The 23,325-nt window shown below is 41.4% G+C and overlaps 1 protein-coding gene across 1 annotated transcript in view; it reads right to left on the bottom strand.

Annotated features, from left to right (window-relative positions):
- Nucleotides 1-18,048, bottom strand: part of pdcl2 (phosducin like 2) — a 41,069-nt gene extending 23,021 nt beyond the window's left edge. The window contains exons 1-5 of the mRNA XM_033034394.1: nt 18,022-18,048; nt 14,505-14,625; nt 11,850-11,940; nt 11,035-11,178; nt 1,870-2,075 (exon numbers count right to left, since the gene is read on the bottom strand). Of these exons, the coding sequence (XP_032890285.1) occupies nt 1,870-2,075; nt 11,035-11,178; nt 11,850-11,940; nt 14,505-14,625; nt 18,022-18,048 (589 nt within the window). The remainder of the gene's footprint in view (nt 1-1,869; nt 2,076-11,034; nt 11,179-11,849; nt 11,941-14,504; nt 14,626-18,021) is intronic.
- Nucleotides 18,049-23,325: the final 5,277 nt, after the last annotated feature.

Raw genomic sequence — 23,325 nt, forward strand, 5'->3', positions numbered from 1 at the left:
TGTGTGTGTATAGATATAGATATATGTGTGTGTATAGATATAGATATATGTGTGTGTATAGATATAGATATATGTGTGTGCATAGATATAGATATATGTGTGTGCATAGATATAGATATATGTGTGTGCATAGATATAGATATATGTGTGTGCATAGATATAGATATATGTGTGTGCATAGATATAGATATATGTGTGTGCATAGATATAGATATATGTGTGTGCATAGATATAGATATATGTGTGTGCATAGATATAGATATATGTGTGTGTATAGATATAGATATATGTGTGTGTATAGATATAGATATATGTGTGTGTATAGATATAGATATATGTGTGTGTATAGATATAGATATATGTGTGTGTATAGATATAGATATAGATATAGATATAAAATAAATAATAAAATATAAGAAGATAAATATATTTATTATATATTATATTGTTTACAGAGTACTATGTTTACATGTGCAGGAGGGAACTGCAGATGCTGGTTTACACCGAAGATAGACATAAAATGCAGTGGGTCAGGCAACATCTCTGGAGAAAAGGAACGGGTGAAGTTTCGGGTCGCGACCTGCAGAAGGAATGGCACAAGCAGTCCTCTTTCAGGATGTAGGCTCTTTTGCTTTTTTGAGACCTCTCAAAGTTCCTTCTGGTCAGCTGGCAACAGCAGTAGTTAAATTGCTGTGGCAAGTGCTGAGTCCTCGTGGGATTGACTCCCAATCCTTCTATCGTGGGATTGACTCCCTTTAGGTCTCTGGCCAGAAGCAGCATATGGGCATGGCTTTAAGATGAGGTGGGCGAAAGTTTTTAAGTGATGCGCAGGACAAGATTTTCACATAGAGCATGCTGGATGTCTGGAACGTGCTGCCAGGGGTGACGGTCGAGGCAGATACGATAGTGGCATTTAAGAGGCTTTTAGATAGGCACATGGATATGCAGTGAATTGGTTTATGGATCATGTGCAGGCAAAGGAAACTAGTTTAAATTGTCATCATGTGCAGCATAGTCATTGTGGGCCGAAGGGCCTGTTCCTGAGCTGTACTGTTCTATGTTCAATGTAAATATTCACACATTAGAAGCAGGACCCTACCACCAATTTGGTTTGATATGACCAGTGGAGCATCTATAGGGAAACATGAAATCTGCAGAGGAACTCTGGAATCTGTTGGGGGAAAGGAATTGTTGGCATTTCATGTTGAAACCCTGCATCAGGAAGAATGAAGAATGGTCTTGACCTAATACGTCACCCAATCCTTCTATCCAGAGATGTTGCCTGTCCCGCTGAGTTACTCCAGCATTATCTTCAGGAAAAATGATTATTTGAACTTAGTGTCCTTTATTTAAAAAACAGAACTATGCATTACTGATTAAGAAGTCAACAATTCACTGCAATATTTCTTCTAACATTTCAAATTTAGACTTTTAGCGTATCTGCTTCTGCTGTTAGTAATGGCATGTCCACAAAGCAACACATTTCTGAACATGGGCATTTTGGTGCTTTGAAAAACAAACTGCTGACTGGTGTTTCCCAAGGGTCAATTGTAACATCATCACTCTTTCCAGTGTTTATAAAGAACCTTGCAAAGGAAATAGCACCATAAACTTTGTGGATTATATTATATTTGGTAAAGAAATAGCTTGTGATGAAGACCTCGGGTTGATGATGCACCTTTACAATCTTTAACATGGAGGCTTCAGAATGAAAAATTAGAAATTTATCACCATCAGTAAAATCATATTCCAACAAGTTGTCACTGTTTCAGGAGAAGTAGAGAAAGGTAGAAGACAATTGAGAGCAATGTTCTTACATCATTTAGGACAGAAACATTTCAACTATTGCCAAAAATTAAAACACATTACCTTCTAACTTCATATCTGGTACTCCACATTCCAATCCAATGAGCCTTGCCTTCATTTGACCCTCAAAATACACAAATATTGTTGGCAAATATTTGTCTGGATAGTTAGGAATACAAATGTTTGCAATAGCCTTCATGCATTTTGTTTCGGGATATTTCTTAGCTAGATTACCCAAGTGATGATTGAGGTAAATGCACATTGGTATGCTGCAGTAACAATAGTAACAACAAAAGATTATACAGTTTTGTTTGCCTTAATATTTGAATCTCTATTTGCAAAGATATATAAACAATGAGAATAAACTGCTAAAAGAGAATTTTTGGCTTATCCATCTTAACTTAAGAGGGAAAGTTGCAAAAACTCCAGGAAAGTGATGTAAATTGTTTTTATGTTGTTTCTAGTTTGTTTTTTTCCCCCTGAAGTTATATAATCAAAAGAACCCCCATGGAAATTCAATTAATAGAAATCACCCACTTCACTATATGCTTACCATAAATGGTTTCTGGTTTAAAAAAATATCCAATTAATATCTTCATTAACATATTGCAGATGTGTCATAAATAAATAGATTTTAGCAAAGAAAGGAATAATGCTAGCTCCACTTTTACATTTGATACCTTCGTGCTTGCTTTCTATCTGTGGATATTCCATAAATACTTTGTTGCATTACACTTCAAACAAGAATCCTCTTTTTATTTTCTAATTCTTAATGCCAACTTTTACTCACTCTTCCCAAGTGCCAGAGCATCATGTTATCTTGTTTCTTTGGTAGCTCCTTTCTTTTGTAGCTACAAAAAACTGAAACCTCCCAGCCTTTATATCTATCTCCCTATTTTCAGATCTTTCTTCAAAACACATCTCTTCATGCATTCAGTCACTCCTCCAATTATTCTGCTGCGTTTCTTGTGGTGTGCTTTAAGAGATTTGTTATGTTGCAGGCAATATCTCTGGTCTAAAAAATACCTGTCATCTTTCACTTCTTATTTATCCTTAGTAGTTTTGAAGTAGGTGATTTTATTATTAAACATAAGGGAATTGGAAAAACTTGCTCTAATACAAGTTTCTTAGTGTTCTCAAGTGACAGCCTTTACCACTTAGGCATCTAATGATGGAGTTTGATTGAAGTAGAAATTAATACTCTCTGAAATTTTAAAGATCATCATATTATAGAAAATCATAGAACCTATCAGTATTTTGGAATTCACTTTTTGCATTTGTATTTATAAGTTTAGAGTGACCACCTAAAGTAAATTCCATTTTTACATACTGGTTTGAAAGATTTTGCAGGGATTGGAAAATTAGATTCATAACTACATTTTTTGTTCTGTGAATAGTTAAAGAATTAGGTACCTTACTTATAGCCATCTGCTGGAGCAGCATTATTTATACCTGCAATCTTTAGCTCAAATAAGTTTACTCTCAAAATGAAATGTGAGATAGTAATAGCAGGATGCCTTTGAAACCTTGTTTTTATCTTGAAATTAGGAAGAGAAAATGTTAAAATATTATCTCCTCCAAAGCATGATAAAATGAAGTTCCTGTGTTGGTTTGTTTTATTAATGTGAGACAATATATAACAATAAACTTGTGGGAACAAACAGCAATGGAATAGGGAAAATGGAAAAATGTCCAAATTAAGGGTTACATTTGAATGCATGTGCTATTCAAATACTTGAAACAAAAATCTGCATGAAAAAGTGGTAACTGAAACGTATTTACATAATTATTGACAATGAATATTTTAGTTTAACGATACAGTATAGAAACGGGGGCTTTGGGCCAAGTCCATGCCGACCAGCGATCACCGGTGCACTGGGGACCATTTACCTCTATCTTACACACTAGGGACAAAATTACAAAGCAAAATAATTTGGAATGCGAGAGGAAACCGGAACATTGGAGAAAACCTGTACGGTCATAAAGAGCATGTACAAACTCCATACAACCCGTACCCATATCAGGATCAAACTCGTGTTTCTGGCGTGTGAGGCAGCAAGTTTACCATTGTGCCTCTGTGTCACCAATATGTTTTATTGTATTTTAAAATGTTTAAAAAATAAGGTCTGATTAAACTTTTTGCTACTGCTTTGGCAGATAGAAGTCTCTTAAGCTTTGCTAATCATACTAATGTGCTATGTCAACATTTATTCTATTTTGCAGGTCACACTGTTCCAATCAATAATTGGGTTTTGGCATCCAATGGATCTAATTCAAGCAAGTTAATCGTTAGTTCACCAGATATTCCATAAAAGTACCAATGACCATGCCAACAAGGGAGGATCTAACATATCCTTGACATAGAATAGCATTACTATAGCCAAGTCCCTCACCATTAATATTATTAGGATCATCATTGACCAGAAACTAAGCTGGACTAACATCATAAATACTATGCTTACAAGACCAGGTCAAATACTGGGTATCCTGCAGTGAGTTATTATCTCCTGATATGCCATCTTCTTTCCTACATCTGGAAGGCAGTTCAGGAGTCTGATGGAATGCTCTCCATTTGGCTGGGTGAATCCTGCTCTAGCAGCTAAAACCCATCCAGCGTAAAGCAGCATGTTTGAATGGTACTCTAGATGTTCCTTCCCTCCACCATTTGGACACTTCGAAACTTGCAACCTTTAACACCAAAAAGGACCAACGTAGCCAGGTGCATGGGAATTTGCCTCCAATATGCACTATTCTGACTTGAAAGTATATTGCAGGTCCTTCATTTTCACGGAACCACCCCCCCCCCCCCCCTCCTAAACACCACTGTGGGAGTGCCTTCACTAGAAGGATGAGCAGTTCAAGAAATCTGATCTCCATCACTTTTCCAAAGCCAATTATGGATGGACAATAAATGCCCAGACTCTGAAAAACAAATGAAAAATAATAATAAAAACTTGCTCCCTTCCTCATATTGTGACCTGCTATTCATTGGGAAGACCAAATACAAATTTGAAAACTGATTAGTGGAACATCTTCTGCAAGTGAGCCCCAAGTATAATTTTACTTCGGAGTCACGTGAGTGACTACGTGAAAGGCCGGCCGTCTGCGTGCGCGTCATTACGTCTGAACGCAATGCGCGCGACGGACTGGCAGAGGCACCGTGTCCTCCCAGTCCGTCGGGATGGGCAGGTAAGGGAAGTTGAATTACTTACCTGCGTTCTTTCGGGCTTGAAGCTTTTTGTAGTTTCAGGGCCCAGATGTCGAGGAGACGGTCCGCGGGGAAGTCGGCTGCCGAAGACCGCAGCATTCCCAGTAGCAGGCGACGGTCTTGTTTCCCGACATAGCGCCGGCAGCAGAACCGGCAGGAGACTTGTTGCAGGAGGAGGAGCTCTGTTGGTGGTCCTGCAGTACGTAAAACCACCCGCAAGTCAAACAAACCCGTTGACTCAGATGAGTCCGGGGGGAAAAGGGATACCCTCCCTCAACGGAGAGCGTCTGAGGACGACTCTCCCACATGGAGCAACTTTTTGGAGAAGTTGCTCCAACAATGACCTGCTCTAAAGGAGGGAGCTGTGTCAGCCCGGGGCCTACAGCAGGCAGTACCGGGACCCTCGCACATGGGGCAGCCCAATGTCTTCCCCATTGGAGGGGGAAGTACATATGGAAGAAACCACTCTGAATCAGAGTACAAAAGCAGGGGGGGGGGAAACCTTCCCAGGGATAAGCAGAAGAAAGGAAGGTACACAAAAATGCTGGAGAAACTCAGCGGGTGCAGCAGCATCTATGGAGCGAAGGAAATGGGTGACGTTTCGGGCCAAAACCCTTCTTCAGACTGATGGGGGGTGGGGGGGAGAAGGAAGGAAAAAGGGAGGAGGAGGAGCCCAAGGGCGGGGGGATGGGAGGAGACAGCTTGAGGGTTAAGGAAGGGGAGGAGACAGCAAGGGCTAGCAAAATTGGGAGAATTCAATGTTCATGCCGGACGCAAGCAACCCAGGCGGAATATGAGGTGCTGTTCCTCCAATTTCCGGTGTTGCTCACTCTGGCAATGGAGGAGACCCAGGACAGAGAGGTCGGATTGGGAATGGGAGGGGGAGTTGAAGTGCTGAGCCACCGGGAGTTCAGGTAGGTTATTGTGGACTGAGCGGAGGTGTTCGGCGAAACGATCGCCCAACCTCCGCTTAGTCTCACCGATGTAAATCAGCTGACATCTAGAGCAGCGGATGCAGTAGATGAGGTTGGAGGAGATACAGGTGAACCTTTGTCGCACCTGGAATGACTGCTTGGGTCCTTGAATGGAGTCGAGGGGGGAGGTGAAGGGACAGGTGTTGCATTTCTTGCGGTTGCAACGGAAAGTGCCCGGGGAGGGGGTGGTACGGGAGGGAAGGGAAGAATTGACAAGGGAGTTGGGGAGGGAGCGGTCTTTGCGGAAGGCAGACATGGGGGGAGATGGGAAGATGTGGCGAGTGGTGGGGTCACGTTGGAGGTGGCGGAAATGGCGGAGGATTATTTGTTGTATTTGCCGGCTGGTGGGGTGAAAGGTGAGGACCAGGGAGACTCTGCCCTTGTTGCAAGTGCGGGGATGGGGAGAGAGAGCAGTGTTGCGGGGTATGGAAGAGACCCTGGTGCGAGCCTCATCTATGGTGGAGGAGGGGAATCCCCGTTCCCTGAAGGGCGAGGACATTTCCGATGCCCCGGGATTCCCCTCCTCCACCATAGATGAGGCTCGCACCAGGTTCTCTTCCATACCCCACAACATTGCTCTCTCTCCCCATCCCCGCACTCGCAACAAGGGCAGAGTCCCCCTAGTCCTCACCTTTCACCCCACCAGCCGGCAAATACAACAAATAATCCTCCGCCATTTCCGCCACCTCCAACGTGACAATGTCTCCTCCATTGCCAGAGTGAGCAACACCGGAAATTGGAGGAACAGCACCTCATATTCCGCCTGGGTTGCTTGCGTCCGGTGGCATGAACATTGAATTCTCCCTATTTTGCTAGCCCTTGCTGTCTCCTCCCCTTCCTTAACCCTCGAGCTGTCTCCTCCCATCCCCCCACCCTCGGGCTGCTCCTCCTCCCTTTTTCCTTCCTTCTCCCCCTCACCCCCCATCAGTCTGAAGAAGGGTTTCGGCCCAAAACGTCACCCATTTCCTTCGCTCCATAGATGCTGCTGCACCCGCTGAGTTTCTCCAGCATTTTTGTGTACCTTCGATCTTCCAGCATCTGCAGTTCCTTCTTGAACAGCAGAAGAAAGGAAGTAAGTAAGTAACTTTTACTTATATAGCACTGTTTAAGTTAACTTGCATTGACACCAAAGTGCTTTACATAAAATAAATAATAAGCACAAAAGAAAAGAAATACTTCTGCAATCATCAAGGTTCCACTGGGTGCTTCCCTGGATAGAGATCTAGCAAATGTCTCCTGCTCTGAGGAGAGGAGCATTCACGGCCAGTTTCAGTCTGACCCAAAGCAAGAATCTCACTTAGGCCCGCTGGAGGGGCCATGTCAGCGCAGGTATCCTCAGGGGCCTGCGGCAGCACCTGTTTTCAGGGCTGCCTACAAATCTCACTCTCAGTGGAGGGGAGTGTGAGTGATCAGTAGGTAACTGATCTCGAATTAAAGTGTGAACATGTATATGGCCTCAAGAGCCAGCAGTTGGCAGAATATCCGCACAAATGCCGGCAAGGGAACAGCGCTATCAGGATGACTTTGGAGAAACCAGCCGCCAAATCCTCTCTTCAGGTAAGACCAGAAGAAGGAAGCAAAAGCTGTCGGACCAATCAAGGTACCAACGACAAGCAAAACTTCATCAGTAGGCGACAACACACCCCACACCTCCATAGGGGGTAAGCAGTTCACTGAAGCCGGTGGTAGCTTGAAAGCTGGGCACGGAAATATGATCAGTGTCGTCTTTCAAGGCAGACTCAGGATTATAGCCAGAATTGTCCTACAAGGCAGGCTCCGTATGATGAGGTTTTCAGACCAAGACCCAAGCAGAGGTCAGGAGAAACATGGAATCCACACTCCCTACCAGTCCTACTTCCAATCAAGGAAAGAAAAGGAACCTGCATCAGTGGCCTTTGGGCTTAACACAAGACCACTGGTAGCCATGGAGGTAGGTGGGTCTGGGTTTACTGAAACAAGGGATTGTGGACCAGTTACATGTTGGTAATTTTACTCTTGTGTTTTTGTTCAAAATGACAATAACATGAATTTCAAATCTGGTTTAAAAAAAACAAATAACAACATGTGATTATTTTTTTACTGCACAACATACATAGGTTCCAAGCAGACTTGGAACTCGGACCGGAGTTGTCTTCAAGGCAGGCCCAGTATTTTGGGCAGGATTGCCTTCCAGGACAGGTGACAGGTGGAGGATGTCACTTCATCCAGGTTTAACTTATTTGTGCAGTACAGACTTTCAGAAACAGCAATTTTTTGTTACGGTCTAACTACTGTTTTATAGGAGCATCCTATAAAATGGTCACATGGCATGCATCGACCTCAAAGATGCATACTATTCGGTGTCTATTCACTAAGAACAGGAGATATTTGAAGTTTAACTGGATGGCATGGCTCTGCTAAATGGGTTGACATCAGCCCCTAGACTATTGACTAAACTACGGAAACCAATTCTGGGTCTACAAAGGTCTCAAAACCACATAGTAATGGCATATTTGGAGGACATTTTCATTTTTGGAGTCACCAAGAATTGGCAGAAGCATCAGTCAAAGCAAACCAAAACCCTGTTTGAAAGAATTGGTTACCTCATCCATCCAGTTAAATCAAAATTGACACCTACAAGGGTAATTGATTACCTAGAATTTACTATCAAAAACAGTAAATATGTTGGTGACTTTGCCTAGGGGCAAACGACAATATTAATTAAGCCTGCTATGACCTGATAGTCAAATACTAGCCATCTATCAGGCAAACAGCGAGTGTAATTGGCAAATAGTAGCTGCATTCCCAGCAGTACGTCACGGGCCTTTGCATTACCAGAATTTACAGCAAGCAAAGGAACGAACACTCAGATTACATGCAGGCCGAATTGGCAAAACTATGGATTGCCAGCAGAGGCCATTGTTGAATAACTATGGTGGATAACGAATGGGAGACAGCTCAAGGGAAATTTTGCTCGAAAGCCATCGGGGGTTCTTCAGACCTATGCAAGCGGCTAAGGATGGGCAGCCACCAACACAGTCTAGAGCTGTGGGGGCAGATGGAATGAGCAGGAGTCTGTAATTCCCCAACACATGGAATGAATTACCCAGAATTGTTGGGGGCACAATATGGACTCAAGGTTCTCTGTAGCGATATGCAACCGGTGCTTGTTCAAATTCAGATTGATAACACCACTGCGGTGGCATATATCCATTAACAAGGTTGGTGTAAAATCTGTATCTTACGACAGATTGTCGAACCTCATTTGGCACTGGTGTATCGAGAGGAATATTTGGGTAATCTACGAGGTAGATATAACACGGTGACAGATGCTGGATCATGAATGTTTAATAACAACACAGAATGGATGTTGAATCAGACAGTATTTAAGGAAATAACTACACGATTTGGCATACCAGATGTTGATCCGTTTGCATCTAGACTAAACCATCAGTTACCCAGATATATGTCCTGCGAGCTGGATCCAGGAGCAAAGGCAGTGGATTCTTTCTCCCTCAATTGGGGAGGAATGTTTATGTATGCTTTCCGCCAATTTGTCTCACAAACCGATGCTTGACAAAAATCAAGCAAGACTAAGCCACAGGCATATTGGTAGTGCCAGATTGGCCTATTCAAGCCTGGTCCCGCAAAATTTTGGGAATTATAGTCCAGCCAGTTATGGCTGTACCCAAGAGCAGGGACCTCCTAGTGAACCCAGTTACAGGGAGCAATCATCCACTACATGAACGTATTAACTTGTTGGTCTGCAGATTCTGAGGAGGCCATTTCAAGGCATAGGACTGTCCAAACAAATACAACACAGTTCGGATAATGGATGTCTTGGAGTTCCTATCAACTCTGTACAATAACTATAAACAAAGTTATAGTGCAATCTATAGTGCCAGAGGCGCACTCTCCTCCTATCTGATGCCGGAAGCAGGGCACGGTTCGATAGGAACGCACCCCTTTACAACAAAATTCATGAAGGGAATTTACAATTTAAGACCTCCAAGGCCAAGGTACACGGACACATGGGATGTGAGCGTGGTACTAACCCTATTTTGACAGTGGGGACCACCTATAACTAACCCTGAAGGTGATATGCTGACAAAGAGTCCAGACACTGCAAAAGCTACGGTTGGACTACATGACCATCAATATGAACAACATAACATTCGTAATCAGGAACCTGATAAAACAGAGCAGGCCAGGAATGCCAGGGATGGAGATCCAGTTCTTGGCATATCCAGAGGACCAATGGTTGTGTGTGTGTGGTAACATACTAACACCACTATCTGAGAGTTATGGAGAACCTCAGAGGCTCAGAACAATCGGTCCTCATCAGCCATAAAAAACCACACCAAAAGGTGTCAACTCAAACCATCTCCAGATGGTCAAAAGAGGTAATGGCGGTAGCAGGAGTAAACATTTATACATTTATATGGTTAAACCTCACTCCACCAGGGCTGCATCTACGTCGGCAGCAAGAGCTATGGACGTGCCCCTTGACGACATCCTAGTGGCTGCAGGATGGACGAATGAAATAACAGTCCACCGGTTTTATAACAAACCCATAACCGGACTGGGGGTGTTTGCACGTACCATTTTAAGTTCTGTCCCTTAGTTTCCCCCCAAGGTTGGGAGGGGTAACTATTTTTTTTAAACTTTTCTTTCATTTAAAGCATCAGTGTCTTTACTTAACTACATAATGTCTGAATGCTTTAATGATTACACGCATCCATGGTCAATCCATTCAGTGTGTGACGCCTGGATTCGTAACCGGCGTAAAATCACAGAGCTTTGTGATAGACCTTCACGTAGGTAAATATTTACCATCTAAACATTATTCTTGATTGTGCACTAATATTTTGTAATTTGAAGCATTGTAAAAAATATTGGTGATTTTATCTTGAATGAACAAAAATATTCCTATTTCATTTAATAATAACACATATGATAATGGGACATTACAGTTTGTAGAATTAGTTATCCTGTTGTTGCCTGTTGAAACTTCATAAATTGTTAGCACAACTGACTGAAACATCTGGGGTCTGATTGACTACGTACCCAGGTCTATAAAGATGAAGAATGACCCATACATCTTCTCCTGCATAAGTAATTTGTTTTACGTACTCATCTCCTTGCAGTTCAGCCAACTCACCAAATCTGCTTTTTTCCTGTACAGCGTGCCATTCTGCCACTCTCTGGCATCTAAAATATAAATGTGAACTATTTTCAGTGTGGAACTCATATCTATGAATTGCAAAATAAATCATAATTGCAGTTCCCATTTTCCTCTCTTTCCCCATATTCTTTCAAATCGTTCATTTTATGTACCTGAACAAATGGATCCCACTGCATTGATACGAGGACCACCGTAAATTGGAGGAGCAGCACCTCATATTTCGCTCGGGCAGTTTGCACCCCAGTGGTATGAACATCGACTTCTCTAATTTCAGGTACTTTCTTTCTCCTCCCCTTCTCAGCTCTCCCTCAGCCCACTGGCTCGTCCTCTTCCTTTCTTCTCCCCCCCCCCCCCCCCCCCCCCCCACCCGTCTGAAGAAGGGTTTTGGGCCGAAACGTTGACTATTTCCTTTGCTCCAGAGATGCTGCCTCACCCGCTGAGTTTCTCCAGCATTTTTGTCTACATTCCAACAAGTAAAGTTCCTTCCAAACTTTTAAAGTTGATGCAAAATATGTTTTCATATTTCACATTGGCTGGCATACTCCTAATCCTCAACATTCTCTTTGATCCTTTCAAATGTATGCATATATTGCAAAAGAAAGTGAGATATATTAATAGTACTTTATCCGCATATACAGTGTTTAGATCAAAAGAGATCTCTTCCGTGTGGCCGCTGTTTAAAATTCATCATGCTGACCTGTACAATTCAATAGCATTTTCATCCTCCTCATCAAACTCATCCTCTGCTTCCTTTAGCTCTGCAAGATTCATCCGTTCATAGGGCTTAACTGTGAGAAGCAGATGTTGGGAAATAATACATCAGTGTGCATAATGACTGAATGATTTTGTTTTGACATTGGGTGTCAACAGTATTTTACAACATATGGGTTCAGGGCATTGTTCAGAGTGCTTCCAGTTCTGTTACAAAAATGTTGCCAGAAATAAGATAGAAAGCCATTTGTAGTGTGAGTGATGGTTCCACTGCATGTTACAAACTTATTGTAAGAGAGTAGAGAAATAGTTCCAACCATGTTTCCAGTAGGAAGCCTCAACTGTTGTTAATAAACAAACACCCAAAATTATTTACTATCATTACTGTAACTAAAAAAGCTATCATTTTGGAAAACATCTGACGTACAAATTTCTGATGTAAATAAAAAAAACTGCAGTTGCTGGATATGTAATATAAAAACAGAAAAGTGTTCTGACGAAGGGCCTCTGACCCAAAACATGAATTCTGTTTCTTTTCCCACAAAGGTAGCCTGCCTACTGTTTCCAGTATTTTCTCCTTTAGTTTAAATTTCTGAAATAGATCTGGGATGGCACAATGGCGCAATGGTAGAGTTGCCTTACAGTACCAGTGACCTGGGTTTGATCCTGACTATGGATGCTGCCTGTATGGCATTTGTACGTTCTCCCTGTGACTTTGTAGGTTTTCTACGGGTGCTCCGGTTTCCTCCCACACTCCAAAGATGTACAGGTTTGTAGATTTCTTGGCTTCGGTATAACATTTTAAATTGTCCCTAGTGTGTAGGATAATACTAATGTACAGTGTGATCGCTGGTCAGCGTGGACTCGGTTGGCCGAGGGGCCTGTTTCCGCACTGAATCTCTAAAGTCTAAATCTGTTGACAATGCGTACTTTCTTAGGATTTCTTTTTTTTTTTTATTGCTCCAAATAAATATTATAATGTGACTTTGTGTGTGTTCCAATGCTATTGCAGCACCACTGGGCCAATGCAAAACAATTCAGTGCTTGGAATAAAGAATTAATATAAAAAGTTGTTTTAGCTGAATAGAGTTGTAGTGTAAATTTAACATTGGTTAATAACACTGTAGGATCAATTATGTTTGATGAGTGGAATATTTATCAATTTGATCAGAAAAATTATCAAGTGGTAAGGTTGTTAATTTTTGTCTTTGCAGTAATATGATATATTGAATAATGCTGTTCCTTTCCTCCTGCTTCAATTTGGTAGATTATCGGATAAAGAGTGTTCATGAATTAGTCAGATATTGGGGCAAAATTGGCTCATACTTCCTGATTTTGATCTACTTTCTGCAAAATAACCAAAATAAGAATTGTCTTAATACTATGATTTGAAGCATACCATATTCATGTGTGCACTTAAAAAAAAAAAAGAGGCTATGAAACTTTCATTAGTAGAATTCTAATAAGCAATTCTAATAATGTATTCCCATACATTATAAATAATAATAAATTATTCTGATGTCTCACTGAATGAAAAATATCATAATAATTGTCTTGAAATATCTGTTTCCTTTCCATTTTAGAACAGATTGGAAATGAGATGCAAAGATTGATACAACAATCAGATTCAGATAAACCGTCTGAAGAATGAAATGTAGAAGAAAGATACTGTACCATCTTTGGAAGTGGAGAAACGTGGTGTGCTGATTATTGCAATGGTATGCAAAAAACACTTATATGTGAATGTAATTCTAATAATAGCAATTGCTTTGAATATTCATATTATCAAATAAAATATCAACATATATCTAAGACTCTCCATGCCTCACAGTTAAATCACATAACATATTTACATAAAAGGTCTAGGTCAACTTGCAAAAAGTTTTATTATTAGATTATTACGCTAAGCAATGTAGATTTAGGACTATTTGAATCAGTGTGTGGCTAGGGGCTACATCACATGTAGGTTTAGGGCTATCTCAATTAGCATGCATAAAGGTACAATGCTAACTAATGATCCACAGAAGGTTGTACAATCATGATAGATTTGCTTCTTCAATAACAATTAAAAGTAGTGCAATTTTCTCTTCTTTAATGCATTTCTAAGTGCTGCAATGAAATTGCTTGCATTTTATCTACATATTTTTAGGGAATACATACTTTCACTCAGTGTACCATCTGTGGGTACTTTTCACAAAGGCATATTCTTTACAAGATTCATTAGAGATGCAACTAATGTTGCATTTTGTTTAAAGAACATATATTACGTTAAATCTTAACAGTGGTTTTACTGCATGCAGAAAACCCCTAACCGCAAACCTACCACCTCTAACCATAACCTTACTTCAGCTCTGATCTACTCTGGACTTTGCAAAAGGATTGTACCACATACTTTGCTTGCACTATTATGGTCTGGTTAGCTAGCACAATTGATAATTTATAGTATTGTGTATTGTATATGTGTCGTGTAATTGTACTAACGTGCTTGTAAAAGCTACATCAAAAGTAAGAGTTTCACTGTTCCCCAGATCATATGGCAATTGAATACTCTTGACTTCACTAAAGTAACGGTTTCTCCCTCGTCATGTTTCTGAAAACGTTGTGCCTTGATACACTCCGTTAGGTGAAATTAAGCTATCACCTTTCGCTTCCTCTTGTAAACGTAAAACCATTTCTTCAACTTCATCCCTCGGTTGTTCTTTTGGAGGGATAATGCCGAAACTTCGTAAGGCATCATTCCATTCAGTGTCTTCGTTGGGATCCTATAGGAAAGAAAAGTTCTGATTTCTGTTTCAAAGTAACAACCATTGCTTAGACAATAAGGTTACATCGTTGTACAAAGAAGATATAGAAAAAACATTCCTAAATTTCATAAACAATCATGCGTATGAATTTTAAGCATAGGATAGGCCACTCAACCCCTCTATCCTATTCAGCCATTAATGAATACCACAGCTTATTTGATTGTCACCGCAGCTGTATGTTCCAATTTACCAGTGGCAACACTTCCCCTCATTACACCATCTCCTTCTGCTTATCATCTACCCCCACTCCCTCTGGATCCCCTACGTCCCACTCCAGTTTTCTCTAGAAATGCACAAGTGTCAAAAACACGTTGATAAACATGGAAATGAAAAGACTCTCCTTGCAAGAAGTTACATAGAGTTACACAGCGTGGACACAGGCTGTTTGGCTCAACTCGCCCATGTTGACCAAGATGCCCCATCTAAGCAAGTCCCATTTAACGGAATATTCATTCATTTGCTTGTTGAGATGTAATTCTGCTTTAGCAGTTTTATCTGCAGTAGCCATTTTTATCTGCAGCAGAAAGCCATTCGCTGTCCATCTGCCATTTCTATTTACACTTGATCAGTATTTGGAATGTTGATGCTCATGAAAGCAATGTATTCCTTTCACAGCAGCTATTCTCAGCATCAAATAATGTTGGTTCAAATGACCTCAATGAGTCGGGTGCAGAACAAATGTCACCTGCCCAATTCTGTAAACCATTGAGGATAATGGGATGTCAGGACTTTCATATGAAGAAAGACTGGATAGACTCGGCTTGTACTCGCTAGAATTTAGAAGATTGAGGGGGGATCTTATAGAAACTTTCAAAATTCTTAAGGGGTTGGACAGGCTAGATGCAGGAAGATTATTCCCGATGTTGGGGAAGTCCAGAACAAGGGGTCACAGTTTAAGGATAAGGGGGAAATCTTTTAGGACCGAGATGAGAAAAACATTTTTCACTCAGAGAGTGGTGAATCTGTGGAATTCACTGCCACAGAAGATAGTTGAGGCCAGTTCATTGGCTATATTTAAGAGGGAGTTAGATGTGGCCTTTGTGGCTAAAGGGCTAAAGTATGGAGAGAAGGCAGGTACAGGATACTGAGTTGGATGATCAGCCATGATCATATTGAATGGCGGTGCAGGCTCGAAGGGACGAATGGCCTACTACTGCAACAATGTTTCTATATTTCTATATTTCTATGATAACATGAACTATTTCAATACTGCCTAAATAGGTTCTTATAGTTCAGATTTTAACATGTGGCAAGACTTTCTGTCGTGACCCGGGGTGGGCAAAGGATTCATCAGCCTCCTTGTGAGAAGCAGCAGCCTATTGATGGGGACAAACATCATGTTTGGCAGTGGGAGGTCAGGAGTGGTCACAGAAAGTTACACAAAAGTAATGGATAAAATGCTGAAGGAACTCAGCAGCTCAGGCAGCATCTGCAGAGGGAATGGACTGACAATGTTTTGGGACGGATCTTTCAGGCTGATTGGAGTAGGGGGGGAAAGCCGGAAAAGAGAGGTGGAGTTGGACATAACCTGGCAAGTGATAGGTAGATACAGGTGAAAGGAGGAATGGGTTTGTTGGGGAGATAGATGGAGTAAGTGTTCAACAAATTGGTCACCTCATCTATGGTTGGTAGGAAGGAACTGCAGATACTGGTTTAAAATGATAGACACAAAAAGCTGGAGTAACTCAGCTCGTCAGACAGCATCTCTGGAGAAAAAGAATAGGTGACTTTTTGGCTCGAGGCCTTTCTTCAGTCGAGTATCAAGAAGGGTCTCAACCCGAAACGTCTTGCCAATGTAGAGGAGGCCACATTGGGAGCACTAAAATGCAATAGTATTCACAAAACTAGTTTGGAGAACATTTTGGAAAACCTCACAGCTCACAGTCAGGGTGAGAGGAAAACAAGCAACCTCAATTATCTTTTTGGAACCCAGTAAAATATATCCTTCTGCTAAAGCTACCAGTAAGCCAGCTTCCACGAAATGTTTGGCCTTTTTTTCTTCTCAACCTCTCCATGAGGGTGGACTTCGCATTTCCTATGGCATCCATCGGACATTTCTCAATTAATTGTCAATCCAATTTTACACTTAGCCTCCCCTCTGGCTGTAGATCCAAATTCATTCAATTTACAATACATACTGAAAGAGGATGCTTTTCATCCTGATGGTCTAAGAGACATCCAAACCCAGGTTGAAGAGGTCAAAGAAAGGTCTTGCGTTCCAATGCATCATGCCAACGCCTCTGAATACATTTTAGAAAATCTAAAAATGCTTTGTTACCTGCATGTTTCCTTTCTTATTTTCCTCCTGAAAGATTCATGCACAGTGGAAAATTACTCCGGAGCGAAAGGGAAAGTTTAAGGCTTATTTATTTAGTCTAGATTTGGAAATGCTCTTTTAACTAAAATACAACCCACATCAAAATATAAAGAAATCCAAAAGCAGGAAAACTATCATACTTGAGATGATTTAAGACTTCAGCAGAGCTACTGAATCCTTTTTACCAAAGCTAATGTTATCAGGTAACTGCCCAATAATTGTAAATAAATATGATGCATCACAATTACACAATGGTTCAATGATAGAACTCTGTGATCGCAGCAATCCAAGTTTAAATGTATACATTCATACAGTGATGCCACAATGTTTTACCTGTTTCCATTGTTATGATGAAACAAACCTTCTGATGAATAATTCACCAGGTCATTCATAATAATAATAATAATATATTTTATTGTCATTGCACATCAGTGCAACGAGATTTGGTATGCAGTTTCCAACCGATGTCAAAAAAATAAATAAATAAACTGTGCGACGTGACCATCTGAGAGAGACAGTCCAGGTGGGGTGGGGGCCACTCAGCAGGGCCGGTTCAGAGCTGCTATAGCTCTGGGAATGAAGCTGTTTCTGAGTCTGGAGGTTCGGGCGTAGAAGGCCTTGTTACGTCTGCCAGAGGGAAGTAGTTCGAACAGTCCATTGCAAGGGTGTGAGGAGTCTTTATGGATGCTGACGGCCTTCCTGAGGCACCGTGTGTGGTAGATGCCCTCCAAGCTGTGTCCCAATAATCCTCTGCGCCCTGTGGACGACGCGCTGAAGAGCTCTCCTCTCCGCCTCCGTGCAGCTGAGATACCACACAGAGATGCCATACGTTAATATGCTCTCTGTGGTGCAGTGGTAGGTTGTCTGCAGCTGTTGGGGCAGACCAGTCTTTTTTAATGTCCTCAGGAAGAACAGTCATTGCTGTGCCTTCTTGACCAGCGCAGTGGTGTTGGTGGACGATGTGAGGTCCTCTGAAATTTGAGTGCCCAGAAACTTAAAGCTGGACACTCTCTCCACAACAACAGATGACATCTTACAATGCAGAAGGAGTCATCATCCGTCATAATTGTGAGAAAAGGGTTAATAGAGATGGTTGATTTATACTAGAACTCTGAAATATAACTTAGAAAGAAATAAGATGTCAGCAGAAGCCAGACTGCTGGTAGGAGATAAAGTAACAATATACAGAACAGAGAGAAATTCTAGATAAAAAAAGTAGCAAATAGAAATACTTCAGTAGGAGTTTTAAGAGAGGTAGGGCAGAGTTCAGAAGGGCAAGGGGTTAAGAACAACTACGCATGCCTAATGAGATTACATGAATATGAACTCACGCCCACTGTGACAAGATGCCTAATTTAAATGCACATGCGATGCATGATAGGGGAGGTGTCTTTGACGTTGGGTGGGCGTTCCAGGACGTTCTCGTGGGAATCTGGGCTTTATGTTATGATTGGAAGAAGCTCAATGGGGAGGGATGAGGGTGTGACAATAGTAAAATGAAATGTATAAAAATAGAAAGCATCTCCATCCTCGGTGTGTCTCTAGAGGGCGATAGAGGAGAGACACCCTTTTCTGCGTAGAAATGTAATAAATGAGATAAACTTGTTTCTCTGACTTTGTCTCTGAGCATTTGTGAAGTTGAATCTCACATAATTATGCCCTTTCTGGGAAAGCTGTCCATTTAGTCCACATTCCTTGAATGTTCTCTTGAAAAAAAATGTTTCTCCCTGGATACCCATTGTTTATTGTTTCCTGTGTGTAGTAAATGCTATATGTAATGGACATTAGGTTTAGATTTCGTATTGTCACATTGTTCATCAGTATACATTTTGTCTCTATATATTCTTCTTTTCTCTCCTTTAGACCACCAGGGGCGCCGGGGAGATGGCTGCCCTGCCGGCAGTCTGTTTGGCTTTTCACTCTTTTTGTTATTTTTTAATTTGTTAAAAGTTTTTGTTTTAATGTTCTTCGGTTTGCTTTATGTGGGGGGGAGGGGGGAGGGGATCGGGGGAAACTTTTTGTCAAGTTCCTACCTTCCGGGAGATGTGATCAATTTTCAGATCACATTCTCCGGGCTCTGCGGCCCACCATCGCTGGAGCTGGAAGCCTCCTTGGACTGTCTTGAGCCCCACCGCGGGAGGCGGACTTAACATCGGAGCTGATCCCTTGCCTGGGATCGCTCCCACCACGGACTTTAACATCAAGAGCTCGCAGTCTCGGGAGAGGCCGAGTCGGGAACTCCAATGCCGCCGAAGGCTCGACCAGCCCCGACGCGAGGTTCGATCGCCTGGTGCGGGGGGGCTGACATCCCCCCGATGCAGGAGCAGATCACCTCGACGTGACGGGCCCGAACGCCGCCAGCTACGGGAGTCAAGATCATCCCGTCAACGGGGGCTCGAGGCCTACGACCGAGGAAGAACTAAGGGAAGGACTTGAACTTTATGTTTAGTGAGGAATGTGTAGGAGTTACTGTGGTGGATATTCATGTTAAATGTTTTTGCGTGTTCTGTTACTTTTAATTGGATGACTGACCTGTCCAATGAAATTCCTTGTCTGTTGCAGAACATACTTGGCGAATAAAGTATGATTCTGATTCTGATTAATGGGGATATTATTATTTTTCTTCCCACCAACATTAAACAGATTAGCCTGGGCATGTTATAACCATAGTATTTAATGTTGGTATTGTGTTACCTACTTGCCCATAACTCTGGCACTTGAGGTTGTTGCTGATAGTGAGGGGGGTTGTCTTGAGATTACAGGAAGATAATAATCAGATGTTAAAATGAGCATTATAATGGCAAAAGTAATTTAATACTGATACTGATAGCACACAAATGCCTCTACTTCCTTAGAGGGCTTAGGAAGTTTGGCATGTCCCCTACAACTCTTCCCAACTACTACAGATGCACCATAGAAAGCATTTTATCAGGATGCTTCACAGCTTGGTTTGGGGACAGCTCCTCCATGACCACAAAAAATTATAGCAAATTATGGACACAGCCCTGACCATCACACAAACCAATCTCCCTTCTATTGATTCCATTTATACCTCACGTTGCCTCGGCAAGGCCAGCAACATAATCCAGTATGCGTCGCACACTGGCCACTCCCTCTTCTCCCCTCTTCCATCAGGAAAAAGATATAGAAGTGTGAAAACGCAGACCACCAGATTTGTATATAGTTCTTCCCAGCCGTTATCAGGCAACTGAATCATCCTTACCACAACCAGAGAGCAATGCTGAATTACTATCTACATCTGATGTCCCTCGGACTATTCTTGATCGGACTTTGCTGGCTTTACCTTGCACTAAACATTATTCCCTTATCTGTAAATGGATCGATTGTAATCATGTATTGTGTTTCTGCTTACTGGTTAGCACACAACAGCAAGGTTTTCACTGTACCTTGGCACACATGACACTAAACTAAACTGAAACAGTAAGGAGATGCACTTTGGGGGACTAACAAGGGTGAGACGTGCATAATGAATGGTAGAAATTTACTAAGTAGGTACATCAGTGTCTTAGTCTAATGATTCTTAAGGGTGGTAGCGTAGGTCGATAAGGTGGGTGGAGAAAGTGTACAGGATACTTGGTTTCAATAGCCTGGACTTAGAATATATGGGCAAGGACACTGTGGTTCAACTTTATAAAACATTAATTAGGCCACAGCTTGAGTACCACATGCCATTCTGGTCGCCATCTTACAGGAAGGATGTGATTTGAATGGATAAGATGCAGAGGAGGTTCACAAGGATGTTCCCTGAGATTTTTACTTACAAGGAGAGATGGGATAAGCTGGATTTGGTTTCTTTAGAGCGAAGGATGCTAAGGTAGGATCTGGTTGAGCTATACAAAGTTATGAGGGGTGTATACCGTTTTTGCCATAATAGAGGCTGGGGTGTCAGCTGCCCAAGCGAAATATGAGGTGCTGTTCCTCCAATTTGCATTTAGCCTCACACTGACAATGGAGGTGGCCCAGGACAGAAAAGTCAGTATGGGAAGGGGTGTTAAAGTGTTTGGCAACCGGGTGATCACGTAGGCCAAGGCGGACAGAGCGAAGGTGTTCACACAGTTTTTGCCACTATATAAGTGTCTACACCTGGAACAACAGATACAGTAGATGAGTTTGGAAGAGGTGCAAGTGAACCTCTGCCTAACCTGAAAGGACTGTTAGGGTCCCTGGACAGAGTCGAGGGAGGAGGTATAGGGACAGGTGTTGCATCTCCTGCATTTGCAGGAAAGGTTTGGGTGGGAAGGGATGAGTTAACCAGGGAGTTGCAACAGGCCCTTCGTCCCATTGACTCCACACTGACAATCTATCACCCGTTCACGCTAGATCTATGTTATCCCACTTTCTCCACTATCTACATACTAAGGGCAATTTACAGAGGCCAATTAACCTACAAAATGAACGTCTTTGGGCTGTGAGCGGAAACCAGAGCACCTGGGAGAAACCAATGCAGTTACAGTATAGGGAGAACGTGTAAACTCCACACAGACAGCATCCGAGGTCCAGATTGAATCCGCGTCTCTGGCACTGTGAGGCAGCTACTCTGCCAACTGTGCCGTCATTGTGAAACCGAATTTGGTAAATATGGTTTTAAAAAACAGCAGATTGGCTAGTACGGTAATAAATAATTACCAGAATTTCTCTTCAACTTCCATTAATAAAAGCAAATGAATTCACAACTTTTCCACATTCAACTGGGAATAACATTTCAAAAGTACCTTATTGGTACTTGAGATCATTTAAGATGCCATAATTATGAAGATTATTTTAAAGTCATTCAGGGAAGGCAACTTAGCTATCTGGTCTGCACTACATAGTTCATACCATCTTATTACCACCAGCAATGAGTGTCCTATAGAAATGTGAAATAAAAACCACAAATGGCACATCTCAATGTCTGGACAGTATAGTGAACAATGTCTGCTCCTTCAGTCTTAAAATTGCACACTGACATTTTTTCCATACAATATTCTCATGAAGGTGCTCTAACAGTCATCCTGAATTGTCTCTCTTAACTTTCCATTTAATACATTTGCTATTTCCTGGTAATGCAATTATCTATGTTTAGGGATTGAGGTATAAAAGGCTGTTGAAGCTCATGATATTGGGAGATATGAAATCTGTCATGTCATAGAAATATTTTGAGAGCCTAAAAGAAATACGTATCATATGAATAATTGCTGCAAAATTCGACAACAATGTATTCATAACCACTGTTTGCATCCTGCTTTGATCTTGATTATCAATTATTCTCCTTCTCCTCCTCCACCATCCAATAGGTATTCTGCATTGAATAATATTTAGAGTGCTGTAATTTATAATGATGATGATCCATTCCTAGTAATGATATTAAAGACATGATAATTATAGTATAGAGGTGGATCTTTGTGAATTTGTCTGTAAAATTATACAGTGTGCTTAATTTATTTTGTTTTGGGACCTGGAACAATGCCACCGGTGAACTGAATGATTCACTCCTAGACAAGTACAGTGAGGATTGTTGTCTGGTTAATCTCCATAGGTAAAACCAATACAACCATTTTGAACAATGTTGGCTGGTACGGACCATTCTTGTCTGGATTTTGAAAGAAAAGTGGGGAGTTTAACAGGAACATTTCATTGCAACATACTTAACTTCCAATCTATCCATGACTTGCAAAAATATTATCATTTAATCATCCAAAATGAGATGAATGTCCACAGATTGTGAGGTGCAGTTAATAGAATAGTAGAAAAAAACCCTCCTACAATGGTTTGCGAAACAGCACATCAGATACAGTGTTAATTGGGGAGTTGGCAATGAGCACATTTAGCTCTTAGGGCTAGGGATATTGGGGAAAAAGCAGGAACGAGATACTGATCTTAGATGATCAGCCATGATCATATTGAATGGTGATGCTGGCTCAAAGGGCCGAATGGCCTACTCCTGCACCTATTTTTCTATGTTTCTATGACTCCTCTCAAAACCTTAAGGGTGTGTTGTCATCTATTGACCCTGCAGAATGATAGCCATAGATCACTGAGCAAGAAAACTGGTAGCCTGAACTATTTTGCTGCATATGTTAAAGGCAAATGGAAGTAAAATCCTACGGCAACTGTCTGTGTTTTTTTTGAGAAAAGGTTCTTAAACAAAAGCAAACGGATATTCTTTAAAAAGAGTTTTATTTTAATTTGTGCATTTGCTAACACCATTATAAGCAAGGAATGCAAGAAGAGAACTTAGTAACATGCATTCTGTTCACAGTTTAGCCTGACAATTATATTTACACACCAGACATAAATGAAATTTTTTTTACTAATGAAACATTTTACAAGTTTATTTTTGA

This window comes from Amblyraja radiata, chromosome 1 (genome assembly GCF_010909765.2).
Source record: "Amblyraja radiata isolate CabotCenter1 chromosome 1, sAmbRad1.1.pri, whole genome shotgun sequence".
NCBI classification, from domain to species: Eukaryota; Metazoa; Chordata; class Chondrichthyes; order Rajiformes; family Rajidae; genus Amblyraja; species Amblyraja radiata.